At 38.7% G+C, this 20,099-nt stretch overlaps 1 protein-coding gene across 3 annotated transcripts; it reads right to left on the bottom strand.

Moving 5' to 3' along the window:
- Positions 1-51: 51 nt before the first annotated feature.
- Positions 52-20,087, bottom strand: txk (TXK tyrosine kinase). Of its 3 annotated transcripts, none has more exons than XM_085392305.1 (16): positions 19,532-20,087; positions 6,359-6,407; positions 5,800-5,881; positions 5,584-5,721; positions 5,440-5,504; positions 5,016-5,075; positions 4,848-4,902; positions 4,050-4,129; positions 3,794-3,918; positions 3,629-3,703; positions 2,191-2,362; positions 1,885-2,101; positions 1,151-1,215; positions 905-1,023; positions 360-517; positions 52-222 (listed from the first exon to the last, which is right to left on the bottom strand). In XM_085392305.1, the coding sequence occupies exons 1-16, from the start codon at positions 19,542-19,544 to the stop codon at positions 151-153; spliced, it is 1,545 nt and encodes a 514-aa protein (XP_085248431.1). In that variant the 5' UTR covers positions 19,545-20,087; the 3' UTR covers positions 52-150. The 3 variants fall into 3 exon arrangements, with proteins under 3 accessions (XP_085248431.1, XP_085248440.1, XP_085248448.1); XM_085392314.1 differs by lacking the exon at positions 19,532-20,087 and adding an exon at positions 13,017-14,538; XM_085392322.1 differs by lacking the exon at positions 19,532-20,087 and adding an exon at positions 12,267-12,360.
- Between the last annotated feature and the right edge of the window lie 12 nt (positions 20,088-20,099).

The following is a 20,099-nucleotide window of genomic DNA, read 5'->3' as shown; positions in this document are numbered from 1 at the left end:
CTGATGTGCATTAAGTAAAATATATAACAAGAGCATTAAAGCAAGGCCTTATAAAAATATTTATTTACAAAGACAGAATAAAATATATTTACATTCATGACAACAATAAACAAACAGTTTGGAGTCCAGCGATATAGTAATATGTGTGTGCTAGTCTTGATTTTCTGCCAGTTTTCTGATTTCCTCCAGCAGTTCAGAGAAAGATGGCCGACCATCAGGCTTCTGCACCACCACCGAAGAAGAAAAGGAGACGTAATAGTAGATGAAAAGAAGAAGAGGAGAAAGATGTCATGCATTTCTTTATAGAAGGTGCAGAAACATGGTACAGTCAAAATATTAAAATACAAAATGTTTAATACCTCATGCCAGCAGCGGTACATGATGGCGTACAGTGGTTGTGAAGCACGTTGTGGTCGGTACAGCCGGATCCCCCTGGTGATGTCAGTAACTACGTCCACATTTGATCGGTTTTCAAATGGAGTCCGACCCTCAGAGAATATTTCCCACATTACCACACCTGGAGAAAAATAGCCACATATATGTAATACTAGACACATATTACACACACACACACACACACACACACACACACACACACACACACACACACACACACACACACACACACACACATATATATATATGTATACATATATATATATATATATATATATATATATATATATATATATATATATATATATATATATATATATATATATATACATATAAACACATAAACACACACACACACACACACACACACACACACACACACACACACACACACACACACACACGTAGAGAGAGAGAGATTGGGAAGACAAAGAGAAGCTGCAATCTATTTTAAGCTACAACTACTCAGGAGCTATACACTTGGTATATTTGGCCTGTGTTTCCTCACCATAGGACCAGATGTCAGACTTGCTGCTGTATTTACTGTAGTGGAGAACTTCAGGAGGAGACCACTTCACTGGGAACTTGGCACCAATTGAACTGGTGTACTGATTGTCTAGAACGTATCTGGCAAACATAGTTGAAGAATTTAAATATAACCAGAGAACAGGTGGCAGGAGTAGTTATTCACCATGCTTTAGATTCTATAGGTAGTCTGCATAACAAATGTGGTTAAAATAAAAAAAGAACATACCTGGTCATTCCAAAGTCGCTGACTTTCACCACATTGTGCTCACTAACCAGACAATTCCTGGCTGCCTGGATATGGAAAAGAAACATTATAAACCAAATATTCAGCTAGAACAGATCTCATGTGTACACCACTTTGTGTTGGTCTTTCAAGTGGAATTCCAATAAAATTGATTCATGTTTGTGGCTGTAATGTGACAAAATGTGGAAAAGTTCAAGGGGGCCGAATACTTTTGCAAGCCACTGTATGTTTGAGCATTTTAGTTATTTTAATCTTTGGGTTGAGCAGCACAAGTTTTGAAATTTATTTTTTGAATCTTGTCCTTCTTCTGTTTTAAGATAAGATAAGATAGAACTTTATTAATCCCTCGGGTGGGTTCCTCTGGGAAATTCGGTTAGCCGACCAAATCACATATTTTAGTATTTTATATTTTATTTTACCTAAATGTAGTTATTATTTATTTATAATTTCTAGTTAATCTCTCTTGAAGATATATATATATTTATATTCTTAAATATTATACTCTTATAAATGCACCATGGGATCTTGGGATATTTTGGTACACTGAATACTGTGTATATTGTTATATTGACAATAAAGACCTTGAATCTGAAGATGTCAAAGATGCATTATACAGGAGTCTGTACAAACTCTGTACAGGTTCAAATCTTACAAAAAATATACCATGATTTCATAGACTGTTACTCATGTTATATAGAATTACTGTGTTGGCTCACCAGGTCTCTGTGGATGAAACTATGTCCCTCCAGGTAATCCATCCCTTCACACACATCCTGGCACATAGACAAAAGCCACGACTCCGGTAGAGTTCTGCTCCTTTGCCGCAGGAAGTTCAGCAGGCAGCCATTCTCCATGAACTCAGCTACGATCAGCAGGGGGCGCTGCTGCAAACAAACGCCATACAGCTGTACAAGCTTCGGGTGGCACAACCTCCTAAAAGAGAGATCAGTCACAAAATGTTTTTAAGGAGCTCTTTAATTGCTCTTCCTTTTCCCACATCCGGATTATCCCGACATCCTTACATCATGACTTTGGCCTCCTCGATAAAGTCCTCTTCATACATGGCTCCCTCCCTGATGGCCTTGATGGCCACTCTTTGCTGTCCCCTCCACTTGCCAAACCTCACCACGCCAAACTGACCACTACCCAGCTCCTTCATGAAGGTCAGCTCACTGGGATTGATCTCCCACTTTTCTAGAAGAAAAAACACAAGAACAAGATAACGTGAGTAAAGACAAGAGTGAGGTCATCTCAAAACCTCTTGCTCTATGAGACCTAAAAACCAACCAGTATATAAGAAACAGAATAAATACAAGTTGGGAATTTCATGTGCTTTTCATGAAAACTGCTAATTCTTAAAAACAAAAAACAAAAAAAAACTTTAGTTATATTATTTAGTTAAATACTTAGATGCTTTTTAATTTTTCTAACTTTGGATTCACTTTCCTATTCCTTATAATGATTACACTTATTCAAAAATAATTCAAAAATAAAGAACACACCCACATTTAGTCTATGATAATAATATAATTGCAATATGCCACAGGAAATGTTAAGATGAGATAACCTTTATTAGTCGCATGCGTGGGAAATGAAAGAGGAACAAATTCTGATATAAAATAACACATCATCTACAAACAGACATTATATTCTAATCTGTATCTTTTTTTCAAATCAGGCTACAAAAATGAAAGATACTTTCAGCTATTTTCAAAATGAAAGATATTTTCATTTTTGTGTTCACTCATTTACTTTGCTATATATTAGATGTAGCTCTGGTCATATCTGCTTGCTTCTCATTCCTGTCCTTGTTAAGGATGCATTTGCATACATTTATACAACCAGTTTCTGAATGACCTAATTCTGTCCACATTTTAAAACTTGACTGCTAGCCAGTGAAGTAATTTGATAGAAAGAAGTTTGCGTTTAAGCTGCTAATTACAGCTGTTTTATATTTCCACTGTTATGTGGAAATATATTACTTTACAGAGGTTGAAGATCCAATTTCAGCAAGCTGTCAAAGTTCATCATATTCTTTTAGTAAGAAGAACAACTTTATTCATTGACTGATCATTCCACTTTAACCTTAGCTTTCATCAGGGCGATGAAGGCTACAGGCCAAGCACTAAAGGTTACAAGGGCAAAATGTGTTAAAGCCCCCAAAATTGTTGAAATTCTGTGTGCGCTTCAGTATCTTTAGACATTTGATCTTCTACATGACTAAAGAGCCAATATAGATAGAAACATAGATATAAATATAAGTATCTTAACTGCAAATCATGCAAAGCTACTCTAGCCCAGTCCCAGAATAAAAAATGTGTGAGTTAGGAAATGAGTATAATAGAAAACCGTTTCAATGGCTCAGTAAGAACTATAGCTGACGTGTTTCTCCATCTCTAAATTTAGCAGGTATTTTTGACTAATACTAGAGAGGATCTGTAAGTGTTTATATACACATACCTGAGCTGAATCCTGCCGTGGCAGGGACACACCTTCCCATTGGTCCGACTGGATATCGCAACCTGGCCACTAGACCTGCACAAAACATGCAAACAAACATATCAACTGCAGTAATGAATGGAAAACTGACAGTGTTGTTTTTACAAATACCATGTGCTTAATTACCTGCTGCATTGTGTTCATGGTAGTGTATGACCTCAGGTATGGAGCTGAAAATGTGTTTTTCAGCTAAGTAGTATTGCTCATTGTCAGTTATTTTAATCTGGTAATGCCTGACATCTCCGCTGGAACTAAAGACAAAGAAACAGAAGAATTGATCAGTTTGTAGGTTAAGATATGCTTTGTTTGTGATTTTAATTCAGTGTATTTTTTGTCTTTGTCAGACAGGCTAAGATTTAACCCTTCAGGTTACATGAATCACCTTATTGTTTTGGTGTAAACAGAGACGGTGTAGACTCCCTTTCGACTAGACTCCCGGACCACAAATCCCCCCTCTTTGTCCTGGAAGAAAACAAGAAATAAACATTATTTATTTGAGTAATCGTTAATCATTTTTTAAAATAACATAATGTGTCTCAATTTGGATTCTTCTTTTAGTTCACTTTTTGTGCTGTGAAAAAACAACATTTGTAATGTTAAACTATTTAACATTGAATTATCCAGTAATTACTGCGGTACAGACAGCTCAGGATATTTTTGCCACAGTTTTAAAGAGCAAAGTTTTAGTTTTGTTTTATCAGGCTGGTACTTGTCTTGCACAGGTTATCACATGTACGTATCTTCGAAGACAGTTTACTAACCAAACTTGCCATCATTAGCTGATAATCTGATGCTCCGCCCTCTTGACCAAATATGGTCATGGTTATCTCCAACACTCTAAAGATTACATTTCAAAACTTCGCTAATATAATACTGAGTGTGTGCATAAAAGCATCCACTTTGAGTCTGGTCTAAAATAATCAGTCAGATACAGCTTTTCACATTTGATAAGCTAAAAACAAAACAAACAAACAAAATTTTTTTTTCCAGGAAACAACAATTATCTAAGTAGTAGTAAACACTGCTCAAAAACACTGACTAGAGAGGGGTAAAAACTTCAGTGCATGGTTGATGTACCTCATATTCATTGATTCGGGCCATGTCAGCATACATGAACGCTTTACTGCTAAACCATTGTTTTTGCTTGGCTTAGAGCACATTTAAATAGGTGCATAAATACCTCTTGTCTTAGCAGCTGCTCTGCTTCTGTCCTAGTGATGTTCTTGCAATACCACCTACAGGATGGACAATGAGAATTTAAAGGATTGTTTTTGTGATTCTAAAATGACTAAAAACAAAAGCAAAAAGAAAAAAAGAAGGCAAAAGTCAAAAATATGGTAAAACTTACGGGTTTGCCTCGATTTTGTTTTTCTCTGTCACATAGTTACTGGGGATGAAGCCTTTATTTCTGATAGAAACAGAGTAGGAAGAAAAAACACTGATAATCTAGAATCTTTAAGATGTTTAAGAATTAAATAAAAAAAATAGTTCTAGATTGAAAAATTTATTTACATTTCAAAATGAAAATTTGTAGGGTGTATTTCATACACTATGAAATATTTTTATCTATACTATATGTTATTAAAAATAAACAAACATATTTTTGTGTCCAGAAAACTTCACATTCCTATAACAAAGCAATATTTATTTGTTTTACTGATCAAGCACAATCCCACCAATAATTGCTCTATGATATCTTATATGAGCAGTAATATTGCTCAAAATACTCTTGCTGTAACAAACACAAACACTGAAATTTAAATTGAAAGTACCCATGCTTGTCCTGCGCCCGCCACCACAGCTGGTCTTGCTTGTGCAGTATGATGTACTCCTCCCCCTGTGGTCACAACACAAAAGATTAACAAATCTCTGCAGTTTATTTTTGTGTTTCTATTTGTTTGCATGTGTGTGTATACCTGTTTGAGTGTGAGGTCAGTGTCTTCCTTGGCGGTGAAGTCGTACATGGCCACGACACTCAAGAGGCCCTCACCTTCACCGTCCTCACCCTCAGGAGGGGGGAGGGGGAGCTTTCTCCTTGACCTCTCGACCTGTAACTGAGACAAAAAGTAAAGATTAATTCATAGAAATGAATGAAACATTGAAACACACAGAAGCAAACCCATTTGACCTACCCGGGTGGGTTGTCCTGAATACCGCCGGTTTGGGAAACAAAGGGAGGTTCTGCTCTCCAGCTCCACACGAGTGCTGAACTCCCTGGAATCAACCAATCAATCAGTGAGTCTATATGCCACATATGTTTTTTTGTTTTTACCCAAACTGATTCAGTTCACTTCGGTTTCATTTATATAGCATAAAATCAAAACAATAGTTGCCATGTGGTGCTTTATATTTTAAGGCAAGGACCCTGCAATAAAACCAGCAGAGTCGCCTCCTGGTGACCATTTTAAAAATTCAGGTTTGAGGCAGCCTTTATTTCACATGCCTTGGTCTGTGTGTCAGTCTGTGTTAGCACTGTTTTATTTTGAAAGTCTTGAGTCTCATGTGCTTGGGTTTAATTCTACTTCCCCTGCCTTGTTATTCTGTTTTTGGTGCCAGCTGCACTCCCACCTCCTGTTCTTCCCATCATTTTTTTTTTAAATCAGTTATAACTTAATGTTTTGATCAGTATCTATAAAATGAACGAGCTCCTTGTTTTTTTTAATGTTTGTTTTGGACTCTTTAAATGCCCACCTGGTCTGAACAGCACAGCAGCAGCAGATGATCGACCGGATAGAGTGATCTGAAGAAAGGAACAAACAAGAACAGAGTTGAATTAGTGAAAAAAGTTTCCCAGGGCTCTATTCTTGGCACACTTTTATGTTCAAATATACCTCTTCCTCTTTTAATCTAGATTAATCAAAGACATAACATTTTTTCACCACTGCAGGTTAATATGGCCACCTGCTATCAAACAGTTCCAGTAGCTTTGATCTGCCACGAAGCTTTCTAAACTAATGAATCTAACGGATTAGTTCATCTTCTTCTTTTGACTGCTCTCTTTAGGGAATGCAAATCCCCAGCATCGTCCAATGTCACACAACCCTCTGCATGTCCTTATTCGTCACTGTATATTCTTGTAGCTCCTCTGTGGTCTTCCTCTTTTCCTCCTACCTACTAGCTCCATCTTCACCATCCTTTCTCTAATATATCCACTATGCCTCAAATCATCTCAACTCTATCTCTCCAACTTAGCTTGACGTATTAGTTATTCCTCAAAATAAAAATCTATGGTCTTGGGCTACATTAAGCTAGGTTCACTGACTAGGCCTTTGATTAGCCTCTTAAGATCAGAATAATTTCCATAATTATATCACTCTTATCTGCTACAACACATTTATTCTTCCCGGCTTTGACTACTAGAGTACTTTTACCTCTCACATCCAGAGTCAAGTTGGATTCACTTTTATGTATGAGACAACAACAGTTGACTTGACTTAGGAATCCTAAGTCAAAACAAAACCATATTCCTCTAAAAATAGTAGGGTGGAAAAAGAATGGGAAAAGCAGCCAAAGAAAATCTCTGAGAGACCTTCAGAAAGTCTAGAGAGCTATTGCCTGAGTCCACTTAAAAATAAAATGACAACACAGGTTTACATTCACATTTGCTGATTGACTTTCAATGTAATTTTCCATTTCTGTTCACTCACGACTAAGACACGCACAACGAGATTTAGAGATATCTCATATTTCATGCAGTTTAAAGACTGAGTCGCCAACGCTGACAGGCTTTTAGGGGTGTTTGGATGACGTTTGAGGCCCAGTTACATAAAATACACTGATCTCTGTGTTGATGAGGAGAGGTCTATGACATACTTATCAGTCTAAGTGATATTGGAGCACTTCAGACTGTCTGTCACAGATATGGTGTAGACATGATAATTACATCAACTTTATTTTTGTTGCTTAAACTTGAGAGTTGAATGACTTTGAAAAGGTTTTATTGCTAGCAGAAGCTTTAGTCAAAAACACTGCTCATCTTAGCGTGTCGTCTGCATGCAGACATCCGTAAAAGCAGCGACGGAAATTGTGGCCAATGGCTTTCATTTGATGGCCGTGATGCTCTCAGTGCAATACGTTGCATGAAGGTGATTGTAAGAGTAAGTGCAGGATGTGATCACACTGTCAGTTCGCACGGTCAGACAATCAAAGAAGAGAGAGAGAGAGAAGATGTTATGGCAGGGCTCTCTTTACAAAGAAGAGTGCATTAGTGAGAGTGTTGCTAAAAACCACAGAGCCAGAGTTAGTGGAAAAAGAACAGTGTGGTCAGATGAGTCATCTTTCACCAAAATTTGCAGTAAGTGAACAAGCGCACATGAGGGGAACACATTAAAGGGCCGAATGCTGGACCCCTGGATTTTGCACCCCTATGTGTGGTGTCCACACATAGGGGTGCACATAGAGTTCAGATTATAACACAAGTTGATGCATCAATGTATGGTCTCAATGGTTTCTATTACTCTCTGCAGTTTAAAAGAACCAGAAACATTGATTGATGAATGGATGACTCTCCTTCCACCTCAACCTGAATTAAGTACAACACAATTCTTTGCTTGGAGGTTTCCAAAGCCTCAGGCACGGACAGGTTGCTGTACTTCTTAGGCGCCCCTTTCGTCATCAGACTTCTGCAGGTACAAAAACTGGCTTGATATTTTTGCTTCTAGTGTCCTTTAAGGTGGGTACTGCTCCTTGTGACTGTTTGTCGTATAGCCAAGCAGTGACGGTCACAGTAGAGAGTGTCCATAATGAGGCATTCACATCTTCTACTAGACTTTCATAGGGTATTTCACATAGTCTTTAGAGTTAACCACAGAGGGTCGACGTTCCCATCTCTCTCTCTCTCTCTCTCTCTCTCTCTCTCGCTATCTGTACTAAAATCAAATAAAACTAAAGGTTAATTAAATAATTAGAATTTTTATTTCAAACAGAACAGATTAGACTTTTGCCTCCAGACGCAGCTTCCTCTGTAGCTTTGGTCATCTCTTGATATTAAGTTCAAATACATGTTAATTTTCTCTCTGTGGTTTTGTGTAGGAGGTCTTTGTCAGGAAGTGCAGTTTCCTGTGAGCCTGTGTGCGCATGCCTGCATGTGTGTGTGTGTTTATGTGGGCCAGCAGACAGGTGTGTCTGTGTGTGATGGCTGCATTCCTTCCTGTGCAACTTTATGAGTTTGAGAGAACAAAAAAAAAAACACTCAAAGGCAAAATGCTCAAAGTGTCACATGATTTTAACTGTAACTGCCAAATGCATCTATGGCATGTCCCATCATGCTTTGCATGTGCCCTCCCTGTTGTAGAAGTTAAGCCATGGGAATTATGAACTCTTCTGTTGGTTTTTGGTGAACCAACACCCTAATAACAACCAGTCTCCGAGGTTTCTATCAGCTGGGGCCCTAAAAACCTCAACTTTTGGATAAATAAAAGTTACATTTTATTAACTGATTTGTGTTTATATGTATTTATTCTGAAACTTTTTTTTACTTTAAATTTTTCCTCCCACTGGTGCACAATGTCATAATTACAAAGTACAGTTTTAAATCCTAAATCCTGTTTACTTTTTTGTAGGTTGTTATGTTTTAAAGGATGATCAGGCTACTGGGAGTGGATGAAGGATCTGCCCAGCCCAGCAGCCACCGCCAGTCTAAATCTCATTGGACTGGCAGTCAAATCTAATTTAGGATGTGGTCCCAGCTGGTGAATATTTATTTAAAAGTTTACCTGTAAAGAAAAAGTAGGATGTGGGACAGCTTTGGGACAGCTTTAGACGAAGGCTGCAGTCAAATAGCCCAAAAAAATGACCTCTTCTATATCTGATCAGCCAATGGAAAATGTAACAAGGTCGAGGAAAGGTGTGAAGGAGAATCAGGAGTTAGGAAAAGAGAAGCTCAGTGATCAGAGAAACAGACAGCTTTTAAACGCAACTCCTCAACAGTGTGATCATTTATGTAGCTGACATATTTCTTCAGGATCATAAAATGCTTATCTCGGACTATTTATCGGTGAAATCATGTCACTTCCTTACCAACATTGTAATGATAGATAAACAGGAATAAATGGGCTGTAAGGTGAAAGGAAGTGTTTGCCTATCCTGTCATATTTTCACTTCCTACTGGAGAGGTGATCCAGTGTAACCTCTACCTATTCAGGCAATACAGCAGCTGTTAAACTGTGGACTCAGCTCAGAGGTCATCCAAATGACTGTGGCTGTGAACAATTAACGGATCCAAACAGTTCTCTGCTCCACTAACTGGACGTTCAGCTGAAAACCTTCTGTTTCAGGTTACAGAGAATCCACCTGCTGGTACCACAGGACCTGCATTCATTTTATATTTTTGCTTACTGCATCATAGTAGATACAGCTGTCAGACTCCTGAACTCTGCCTCCTGACATCTGACCCACGTTAAACTCATGGACTGAACATACACACACCCACAATGGACAACTGTACCCTCAAACACAATAATAACATGGACTGAACCACCACTCACAACCACTAGCACTTTATATAGCCTCTGTAGAAACTATCTACACCCTCACTTATCTTAACTGCACTACTGTATAGCTCTGTGTAAATAATCATTCTGTACATTCGATAATCTTTAATCCTACAACTGTTTACAACTTGCATAGTTCCCATTTCTGTATAGCTGTATATCCCAGATTCTGTAAAGTTATTTATTTCATATTCTGTATAGTTTTTCATATTTATATCCTGTTCATATCCTGTACATAGCTTGTACTCACTACAGCCTGTACATACTTATAGTTATAGAATATTCACAACATACTTCATACCGTGTACATTATAACATACCATAATAGACCCATTTCTGTAATATACTCACATATCTATATTATTGCCAATATATATTGTAATATATCTATATCACTAAAGCACTTCTGGATGGATGCAAACTGCATTTCGTTGCCCTGTACCTGTGCATGTGCAATGACAATAAAGTTGAATTCTATTCTATTCTATTCTATTCTATTCTATTCTATATTAACCGAATGTTTTCTAATTGTTTATCATTATGACTCATGGGATGAAATCATCTCTTTTCTTTTCATAAGAAATGTTTCAGTGTTTCCTCTAAGCTATTCACCTTTCCTGAGTATTTAAAGAGATGAAACAGCTCTTAATATGGCCATCATGCAGATACTTCTGTTTCAAGTCGCTTAGTTAGGAAGTTCCCTAAAGCAAACTGACTCTTTGACTATAGCCTCTGTGTCAACCTGGTTAGTAAGTCATCCGTTGAGGTTATTAGCTTTCATTAGATGAAAGCAGTCATCAGATGCGTCCTTGTGTTTGCTTTGGCCGCTAGCAGATTCAGAGGTGTGGACTCGAGTCACATGACTTGGACTCGAGTCAGACTCGAGTCATTAATTTTATGACTTTAGACTTGACTTGAAAAAATGTTCTCAGACTTGTGACTTGACTTGGACTTTTACACCAATGACTTGGGACTTGAATTGGACTTGAACCGGTTTACTTGAAAAGACTTGATATTTTACCCCAAATACAAAATTTAACATGCATATTATATAGAGATTGAAAATGTGACGTCATTCACGGGTAGAACCGCAAAGGATTCTGGGAACTCGTGGCAAGCGGTACTAGCGCACGCAGGCTTTCAATTAAAATCAGTTATACAGCGATAAAAAGAAACACAAGAAGCCGTTGTATTATTAACTGCAATAGCCGGTCGCATGACAGTCATGGGAAGCCGACGGGTAAAGAGATCGGTTGTTATCGGATTACCTCGTTGCTCTTCAACGAGGTAATCCGATAATTTCTCTTAAATTGTTCGAGCCATGTTTCCGAAGTAACAAAGAGGCGACGGGTGGCCTGGATTGCAGCCATTCAAAGGTCAAATATAACGTCCCAGAACCCTCCAGCTAGGGTTGCCAACTCCCTGAAAAATAAATAAGGGACACCTCGTGGCCAGGGCCGGGCAACCCAGTTGTCTTCACCCTTCCCAGTGTGGTAGCTCTTTTTTTGTGTGTGAAATTATTTTTTAACCATTTGACTTGAACTTGATTTAAGCAGATGCATATTCTTTGTGATATGACCATATGGGAAACAAATGATCATTTAGCCATTTATTTTTAGCTCACAATGACAACATTAACACAGTAAAACAGGTCTCTTTCTTAAACAGAAGCCTGTCATGCTTAACTTTTGAGAATATAAGTAAATCTTTCTTTAAAAGAACTCTGTCCTACTTAACTTAAAATTATATAAATTAATAGAAAACAATAGAACAAAATCATTCTTGTAACAGTGCACATTTAGTGCATTTAGTACAGTTGGCTTCAGTTGAGGTATTATTTCAGCTTTTCTAATGCTAATCAGCTGCTCCTGTTTGTAAACCCACTTGTTCCCATGATTACGCATCATAACTCATCATCATTATTCATCTATGTATTACTTTTATGTATTAGTCATCTATTTGTTGTAATCATCTATCCTTGCAGTTGTTTATTACACAAAATAAATTATATTATCACACTTCTGGCCACATAGCCCTGATATTCACCGCACATGCCCATATTAACCTTAACCAGAGGGTTTAAAAAAAACAAACCAGTGTTTACATACCATATCTGCTTCTGCCGTGGCCTGGCGGACAAAAAATTGGTAAAGGGTTCCCCGAGCTTTCATGCCCCTCGTGTTCTTCATGTGCCCACCAATAGAAGCATGCCTATGGAAAAAGTGCGCCGGCACACAGTGCAGTGCGCTTTATAGGTGTTATCATGCACTTTCCCAGCCAGGTGTTTTCCTTTTCCCAGTCCTCCCTGTACTTTTGCAGCCTTTTTTTTCTTTCTCTGAGGGGAACAAACATTGCTGCTCTAATGCTGGGCTCACACTGTGCGATTTTTGGCCCATTTTGAGCCGATTTTTGAGTCGTGCGACCGATTTGGTGATCAGCCCGATTTTGGCCTTCATCGTGCGTCGTGTAGTATACGTGGGGTAACGAGAAGCGATTAACACCTCACGACCAGCTCCCGATCATCAATCGCTCGTGAGGGTGTCACCGCAGCTGCTCACGCGCAAACACGTAAACGTCGGTGAAAAAGACGTTGCAGCACAGCTGTGCGGCGTGTGATCTGGACACAAGCGATGGAGGCACAACTTGTAGAACTTTGGAAAGCTCATCCGAGCCTTTTCCATGTGGCCTCACAAAATTATCACGACCACAACAACCGTGAAAATAGTTGGATTTACACTGCTGCTCAATCACAGCTGCCTGATCAATGTTTTTCATTAGCAATTTAGCAAAGTTGATGTGGTGGTGTGTCTGTGTGAGTGAAAGACAGAGAGAGCGAGCGACAGATTTTCTGTTATAACCTTCATTTTATGGACGCACAGTGTGCCGTCCGAGACTTGCACCGCAGTGTCGGCGTTTGTTTCCCTGTTGGCCATGCTTGTTGTTGTGGTCATCGGTTGTCTTCCGGTATTTTCTCCGTAAGCGACCTTTCCTCAACCAATGAGATGAGCGGTAATCTGACTTGTCATACTCGAATTGTCATAAGTGTGCTGTCAGCTCATTGGTCACAAAGCAGGAGAGGGGCTGGGAATTATGTTTTCAAACAAAGCGTTAATTCCATAAACATTTATAGACTACTTTTGATTCTCACTGTATTACGGAACAAAGTGCGTCCCTTATTAGCTCAATACGGGACGTGTACTTTTGTTTCTAAATACGGGACGATTCCGTATTTTAAGGGACGGTTGGCAACCCTACCTCCAGCTCACAGGTTAGTCTGCTCCAAGCATTTACACAAAGGTCAGTGTTTTTTAGTAGTTAATACGTCACTTTCATAACATAACTGGTGATATAGGTTACAAGCAAGTCTGGCGCTGAACAGAAATTGTCGCGCTATGCTCCTTTGTTTATTGTGCATAAATAGTGAATTGTCCTGACACAATATTGCGTTTCGCCTCTGTTATTATGGTACATTGACAAAAACATATACTTTTATTCACAGGATAAAACAGGTTTTTTGTATCACTAATTGCCCAGTACGATTACAGCATACAATATTATTGTCACTGCTACATTTCTGTGATGCTACCAGAAATTATTTCCACTACTAATTAATTACCGTTGAGCTCAAAGGTCCTATTAATAAACGGTTAACGAATGTGTATTTATGACGACGATTTGTGAGACTGGTAAACTTATGATACGTACGATGGTCTTTACTTTCTACACGGTGCATTTCAAGGTCCTGTACCCATCCGTCGGTAAACTGTACCTGGGCTTGTTGCAGTGACCTGAAGTTACTAAACTTCATGAGTGTATGCGCTCACTCCAAGAACCGTATGATTATAAATATGCATATAAATATGCTACGATGAGATAGCTGACTTCATCTAACTAGCAAATGTTGTCCAGGCTACGTTGGTGATACAGTTTTTTTAATGTGTATGATATTTTTGTCATGCGATTTTAAAGCCGGTCCTACAACCGCATCCAAGAATAACATGCAGCTTATCTCAGAACTGTCGGTGAAAATTATTCTTGGAGCTAAGTTTAATTGAGCTGCATTTTAAAGAGGTGCAATTTCACAATTTGTGTATATTTTCTAAGTTCACTATTTTGTCATGTGTTGAGAAAAACACAGATTTTAAAATTACATGGTCTAATATTTACATTTAGCATAACTGCAACATTATTTTTTCGTTGTTTTTTTTTTTTAAAGACTCGAAAGGACTTGAAATTCAAAGTTTCAGACTTGTGACTTGACTCGGACTTTTACACCAGTGACTTGAGACTCGACTCTGACTTGCCTGACATTACTTGAGACTTGACTTGAGACTTGAGGATAAAGACTTGAGACTTACTTGAGACTTGCAAAACAATGACTTGGTCCCACCTCTGAGCAGATTGCTAAAGTCATCCATTGACTGCACAAAAAAGGCAACTTGTCTGCAAACACCTGCCAACCTCTTGCAAACCAGTAAAAGCAAAACTCTAAAAGGTTTACAAAGTGTTACAATATGAAACTCTGTTATGAGTTATCATTGCAATCAACACATTTCAAGTGTTTCTATGAAGGCAAACAATGTCCAGTTTGTCTCAGATTGTGTTGAGTTTCACTACTGCTTGGTAATTTGTTGAAGAGTGTTTCCAGACAAACTGGCATCTTACTTGCAAACTAAGGATGACCACAGCAACCTGCTAGCAACCACAATACATGTATGGACAGTGTTGGGAAGGTTACTTTTAAAATGTATTCCATTACAGAATACAGAATACATGCCCCAAAATGTATTCTGTAACGTATTCTGTTACGTTACTCAATGACAGTAACGTATTCTGAATACTTTGGATTACTTAATATATTATCATGCTTTTTACAACAACGTGAATGTACTATTGCTGTGTGATTTATTACTATTACTGAAGGTCCGCGACTCCGAACTGTAGTAAAGGGACCTCTGACTAATACGGCGGGGTCCCTGTCAGCTCGTAGCCGAAAAATAGCTTTACTTTGTTGTGTGGGTCAATTTTTCTTGCGAGAGACAGAGAGAGGCGTTGAAAGGCTGCTCCAACGGAACTTATTGTTTCGGAGGAAAACACGAACAAAGCGTACAGTCGAGTCTTAATAGCTTACTTACAACTGGGCTCGTCAGGCACTCTTCTTGGCTGAAGTGGTTATTATTACATTTACATGCTTCCAGCTCCCGTTTTTCCTCGATGACAACTCGTACCTTTCCACTCTCCTTTTTCTCCCTCCTCGCGCTCACAGACACATAACGTGTATGGCAGTCCATTCTCCCTGCAGCACGAACTACACTGCCCATGATGCTACATTCTTTAGAGCTATGCTTGTAGCATTCTGCCTATTAGCTTAGCACAACAACAACAGCAACGAAAAGGCGCTCTCTCACCCAGGAAACACACAGTCGCAGAGAGAGAGAGAGAGCGTCACCCTGTAACCATGGCAACCGTAACGCTGCCGCCTGGAACAACAGAACGTAGCTGTCAAACAAAACCCAAACAGTCCTGACCCGCGACAATATGAAACAGGAAAGTACCGCAGTGTAATCCATTTATTTCAACAAAGTAACTGTATTCTGAATACCACCTTTTTAAACGGTAACTGTAACGGAATACAGTTACTCATATTTTGTATTTTAAATACGTAACGGCGGTACATGTATTCCGTTACTCCCCAACACTGTGTATGGATGACCTTGGTGTAGTAAACCTCTTTGCAGCCAGTTTCACCTAGAGACTTGCAGCAACTTCCCGTAGCTGGTCAGGGAACACACAGTTTTATTGAGGTATCTGTTATTGCCAGGGGGTCTAAGAGGGGTGTAATCGGCAGAAAAAAACACAGAAGCCATATCCGTGAATTCTCAGATTTCTAAGATTTGTATAACTGATGCTAAATGCATTGTGCATTGCCAGGATTATATTTTTAAATGGGCTGGCATGGGTCATACACTCAGGTACTGCATTCTTTTTCTTTCTTTACTGCTTTACCAAGTGGTAAAATAAGCACTTAGATTCTAAATAAAAGTAGGGCTGAACGATTATGGAAAATAATCTAATTGCGATTTTTTGCCCCAATATTGCGATTGCGATGCGATATGCGATTATTTTTTAAGGTCTTTGTCTTCTGTATTATTAAACAAAGACAAGCAATACATCATATAGTATGGCCAATACTATATTACATTAATTTTAAACTGTTCTTTCCTGGAAGACAGACCTCTGTTATGATGACATGAGGTGATGCATGAATTGATGACTGACATTTTTATTTAACTTCTTCAATCACAACAGTATATTTGAACATACACAATAGTTTATTTTTAGCTTACAAACATCTGAGCATAAAGTGCTGACAAGGAACCCTGGTGTAAACATTAAAATGAAAGTCAGTACAATGTGCAGATTGCAGAAATATACATAAAAAAAATCAGTGGCTTTACCACACTCAGTTTTTCGACATCTGTGAACTACTAGACAGTCATTCAATTAAAAAATAATATTAAATAAATAAAACTAATAAATAAAAAATACACACATCTTACTGATCTCTGCAGTCAGTAACATTACACATAAAGTTCAAACATAATAGCAATTGTATAAACACACACACAAACACGCCTTTAAAGTTTAAAGGCGTGAAATTGGACGGTCTAGTTCTGATTAGCGTCACCGCTGTCTCGGTGGAGTTTAATAAACTCGGCCGTCTACTTCTTGCTATCTAAAATATAACCAGACACTGGTGTAAATTCTCGACTGTCTCATATTTCTGTTTAATAAGTTTTCTGTTTGACGTTTAGTCAGCTGTGTGAAAACCAAGGAGGAACCCACCCGGGGGATTAATAAAGTTTTATTTTATCTAATCTAATAACTTTAATCTCAGCCAAACCGATTTACTCACGAACAAACAAAACACTGAAAAAAGCCCAACAATAACATTTTTAGGTTGTCTAAGTGACTTATATATTACGTTTAACCCGAGCAGCGAAACTCCGCGGTGATCTGAAAATGATGTGCCGGGAGTTGTGCCGTTCTCGGCCGCATCAGTAACCCTCGAGCTCCCGGCTAGCTGTCGAGCTGGTGGGTAGCAGACGCCTCTGAAAACGTCAAAGCACTTTTGCAAATATGGGATATCTTGATAAACCGAGCAGATATTTGATGTTTACACAACTACTTTCTCGCCTGAAAATATTTTAAAAGTTTATTTTGTGACCCAGAAAGATTAGTATGAGTAATTTTAAAACTTAGTAGCGGCCGCCATTGTTGGAAACTGGAGTTTGGCTGGGCCGCGCTATGAATTCTGGGATATGGTAGTAATTTGGACAGCCTTCGGCGCGTCGCTGTGACGTAATCGGTCTACAAATGCGGCCTCAGGAGGATGCAGCCCATGAATTTGGACATGTCCAGAGTATAATCGCAGCCTTTGCGGTTAGAAAATTGCACTTGATCATGTCGCGATATTATCGCAAATGCGATATATCGTTCAGCCCTAAATAAAAGTAATAATTGTCCTTTAAAAGTAACAGTTAAAGGTTTCAGAGTGTATGTAGAGTACCTGAAGTGAAAGCTGTGGATTTTAGTTGACACTTTTTGGGCTTCTGATTCCTGTTTTCTGTGGTTAGCCTGAGGATATTAACTGTAATATTTCCTTTGGGGTGAAAAATGAAGCCAACACTGAAGTTGGCGTCATAAGGCTGGTTGCAGACTTCTATTTTAGAATGCTGAAAAGAAACACGTTCATGGCCTGCTACGAAGTAAGTCCCTCTTTTCATAACAGCTTTTCGTTTTTGTAACTCATCTTGGAGTTTTACTGGTAAGGCCCAAAATTATTCTTTAACAGAGATGCTGTTGGTTGCTTAGCATGCGGACACAGGCAGCTGTAGCTGCTAGCTCTCCGCTAGGCCTCTCCTCTGCTAAACTGGAATTGCAAACTTGTTCTGAAGTGAAAGTCTAATCAGTCTCAGCTGCAAAACAGTGCATAAAGCAAATATTAGCAAATAAATATGCTAACACAATTTATTTAGATGGTGAGCATGGTAAACGTTAATTGACAGCAAATTAGCATTACTTTTGTCAACATGAGACTAACATATAGGAGAAACCTGAACTAGCTCTACTTGGGTTCTGCTCAGATTTAAAGGCCAGTATGAGTGTACCTTCCTGTCTGGGTAACTGCACCTTTGTGCCATGTGAGAAACAGAACTGAAACTTTACATTAGCAAGCAAAACACTCCTTTCTGCTCAGCAAACCAGAGGTGTTAGTTTGCATACAGGTGTCTCTGCCTCTGCTTAGCTTTCGGTCGACATTTTCACATTGTCCTTAGCTCAAGGGTTTATGCATAATAAATGTGGAAAAAGTTTCAAGCCAAAAACATGGTTTAACGGTTTAACAGCAGATGCTTCAAGCTAAAAAATACACTTTTTTGGATGTGCATACAGATTTTCTCTTCTTTTATTTTTAAACACGTAAACTAAGCCACACTGTTTTCATGTTGTTGTGTTTGTTTGGTTTTTTTGGGGGGTCAAATCAGTGGCTCTCAGGTAAAAGTGCAGGTAAAAGCTAAACTAAGTTAAATTAATTTAAATTATGGAGGGAAATTACTTCATGTGGTTAAAACTCAAGCTTTACTGTTAAGGACTACAAAAAAACTGTCAGGTAGGCTGAAGAAGAGGGAAACCAGAAACAGTCAGAAAACTAAGACAACTAAGCAACAAATGAGAACAAGACCTGAAAATCATCCCAGCTCGGACTTTTTTGAGATTCTAATTTTTTAAAGAAGGAACATTCAAGTGAGTCACTTCAGACGGTACGAACGTGAGCTACATAACTGTGGCGTTGTGCCATTAGCAAGAATTAAAGTAAAACTCGTGTAAAGCTAGTCTAGTGCAGCCTAAGAAGAAAACTTTGGAGCGGACACCCCTGAACATGGCATTGAAAGATTATAAAGAGCCAAAGTTGAGTCTTTGTTGTGTTTTGTCATGTGATGAAGTGACATTTCAAGCCAAACTGCCATTTTGGTGTCCCCTTTAACTGCCTGACTGCCACAGCTTCAGAGATCAAGAAACATCAAAAACTTTCAGAAGACGTTCATAACCTTGAAGTTACTTCAGGTACAAAGTGACGGGAACCTATGGTGGTATTAAGCCCGGCCGTTTGTTAGATGACGTTTTAATGGTCTCGGGCTCATTTCACGCTGCATACTAACGCCGCACATTTTACTCACATTTTCTCCTTTAACGCTGAGTAACTCATTCTTATCAGTGCAAATGTTGGCTTTTTTGTTAGTTTGCTGCAACCTGCTCCAATGTCAAAAGAAGAAATAAGCAAGGTTTGTACGTATGTTCGTAAATTACTTACTTGAGTGAATCATGACTGTCTGTTTCTTTTGTCTTCCACCTCTGCTTTTTTGTCTCCCTCCTTCTCCTGCTTTGACTCTTCTTCTATCTCCTCATCAGCGCCACTTATTCTTCTTCAGTTCTTTTTAGGTCAGCTCGGTTCAATCTCTTTCTGCAACCATCGGTGCGGAGCTGATAGGACGCCACAGGTGGGAAACCATCGAATAATTGAGCGACAAGGGTGCAGAGACAGATTGAGGTAGAAAGAAAGACGGAGACACAGGCAGGCAGGTGGGTGGAGGAAGTAGAGTAGGTGAAGAAGAGAAGGCAAAAGAAAGCAGATATGGGCACAAAAAAGAAGAGGAGGATAGTTGCCTTGCTGCTGTTGACTATTTTTTGAGTCAGCTTTTAGACACATGAATCAAGATTTAAATGTCTGAATGCAGAGCATTTATATTTACAGTGTTTACAGAGAGAGAGCGGGCGAAAGAGAGTGGGAGAAAGATGAAGACAAAGATACAGAAAGGAAGTGAAAGAATGACGTGAATGAAACCACAAAGCATCCGTCTATGTGAATATCTCCATAGACA

This window comes from Rhamphochromis longiceps, linkage group LG3 (assembly GCF_057381845.1).
Source record: "Rhamphochromis longiceps isolate RC_006_pf linkage group LG3, R_longiceps_female_GT1.1, whole genome shotgun sequence".
Taxonomy (NCBI): Eukaryota; Metazoa; Chordata; class Actinopteri; order Cichliformes; family Cichlidae; genus Rhamphochromis; species Rhamphochromis longiceps.
This window is presented reverse-complemented; position numbering and strand designations above follow the sequence as displayed.

Excerpts from the sequence above, each read along its gene's own strand:
- txk (XM_085392305.1), bottom strand. Across the intron at positions 3,704-3,793 it reads CCATGAACACAATGCAGCAG|GTCTAGTGGCCAGGTTGCGA; the intron begins GTAATTAAGCAC and ends TGTTTTGTGCAG. Across the intron at positions 2,363-3,628 it reads CACGGCAGGATTCAGCTCAG|AAAAGTGGGAGATCAATCCC; the intron begins GTATGTGTATAT and ends TTTTTCTTCTAG.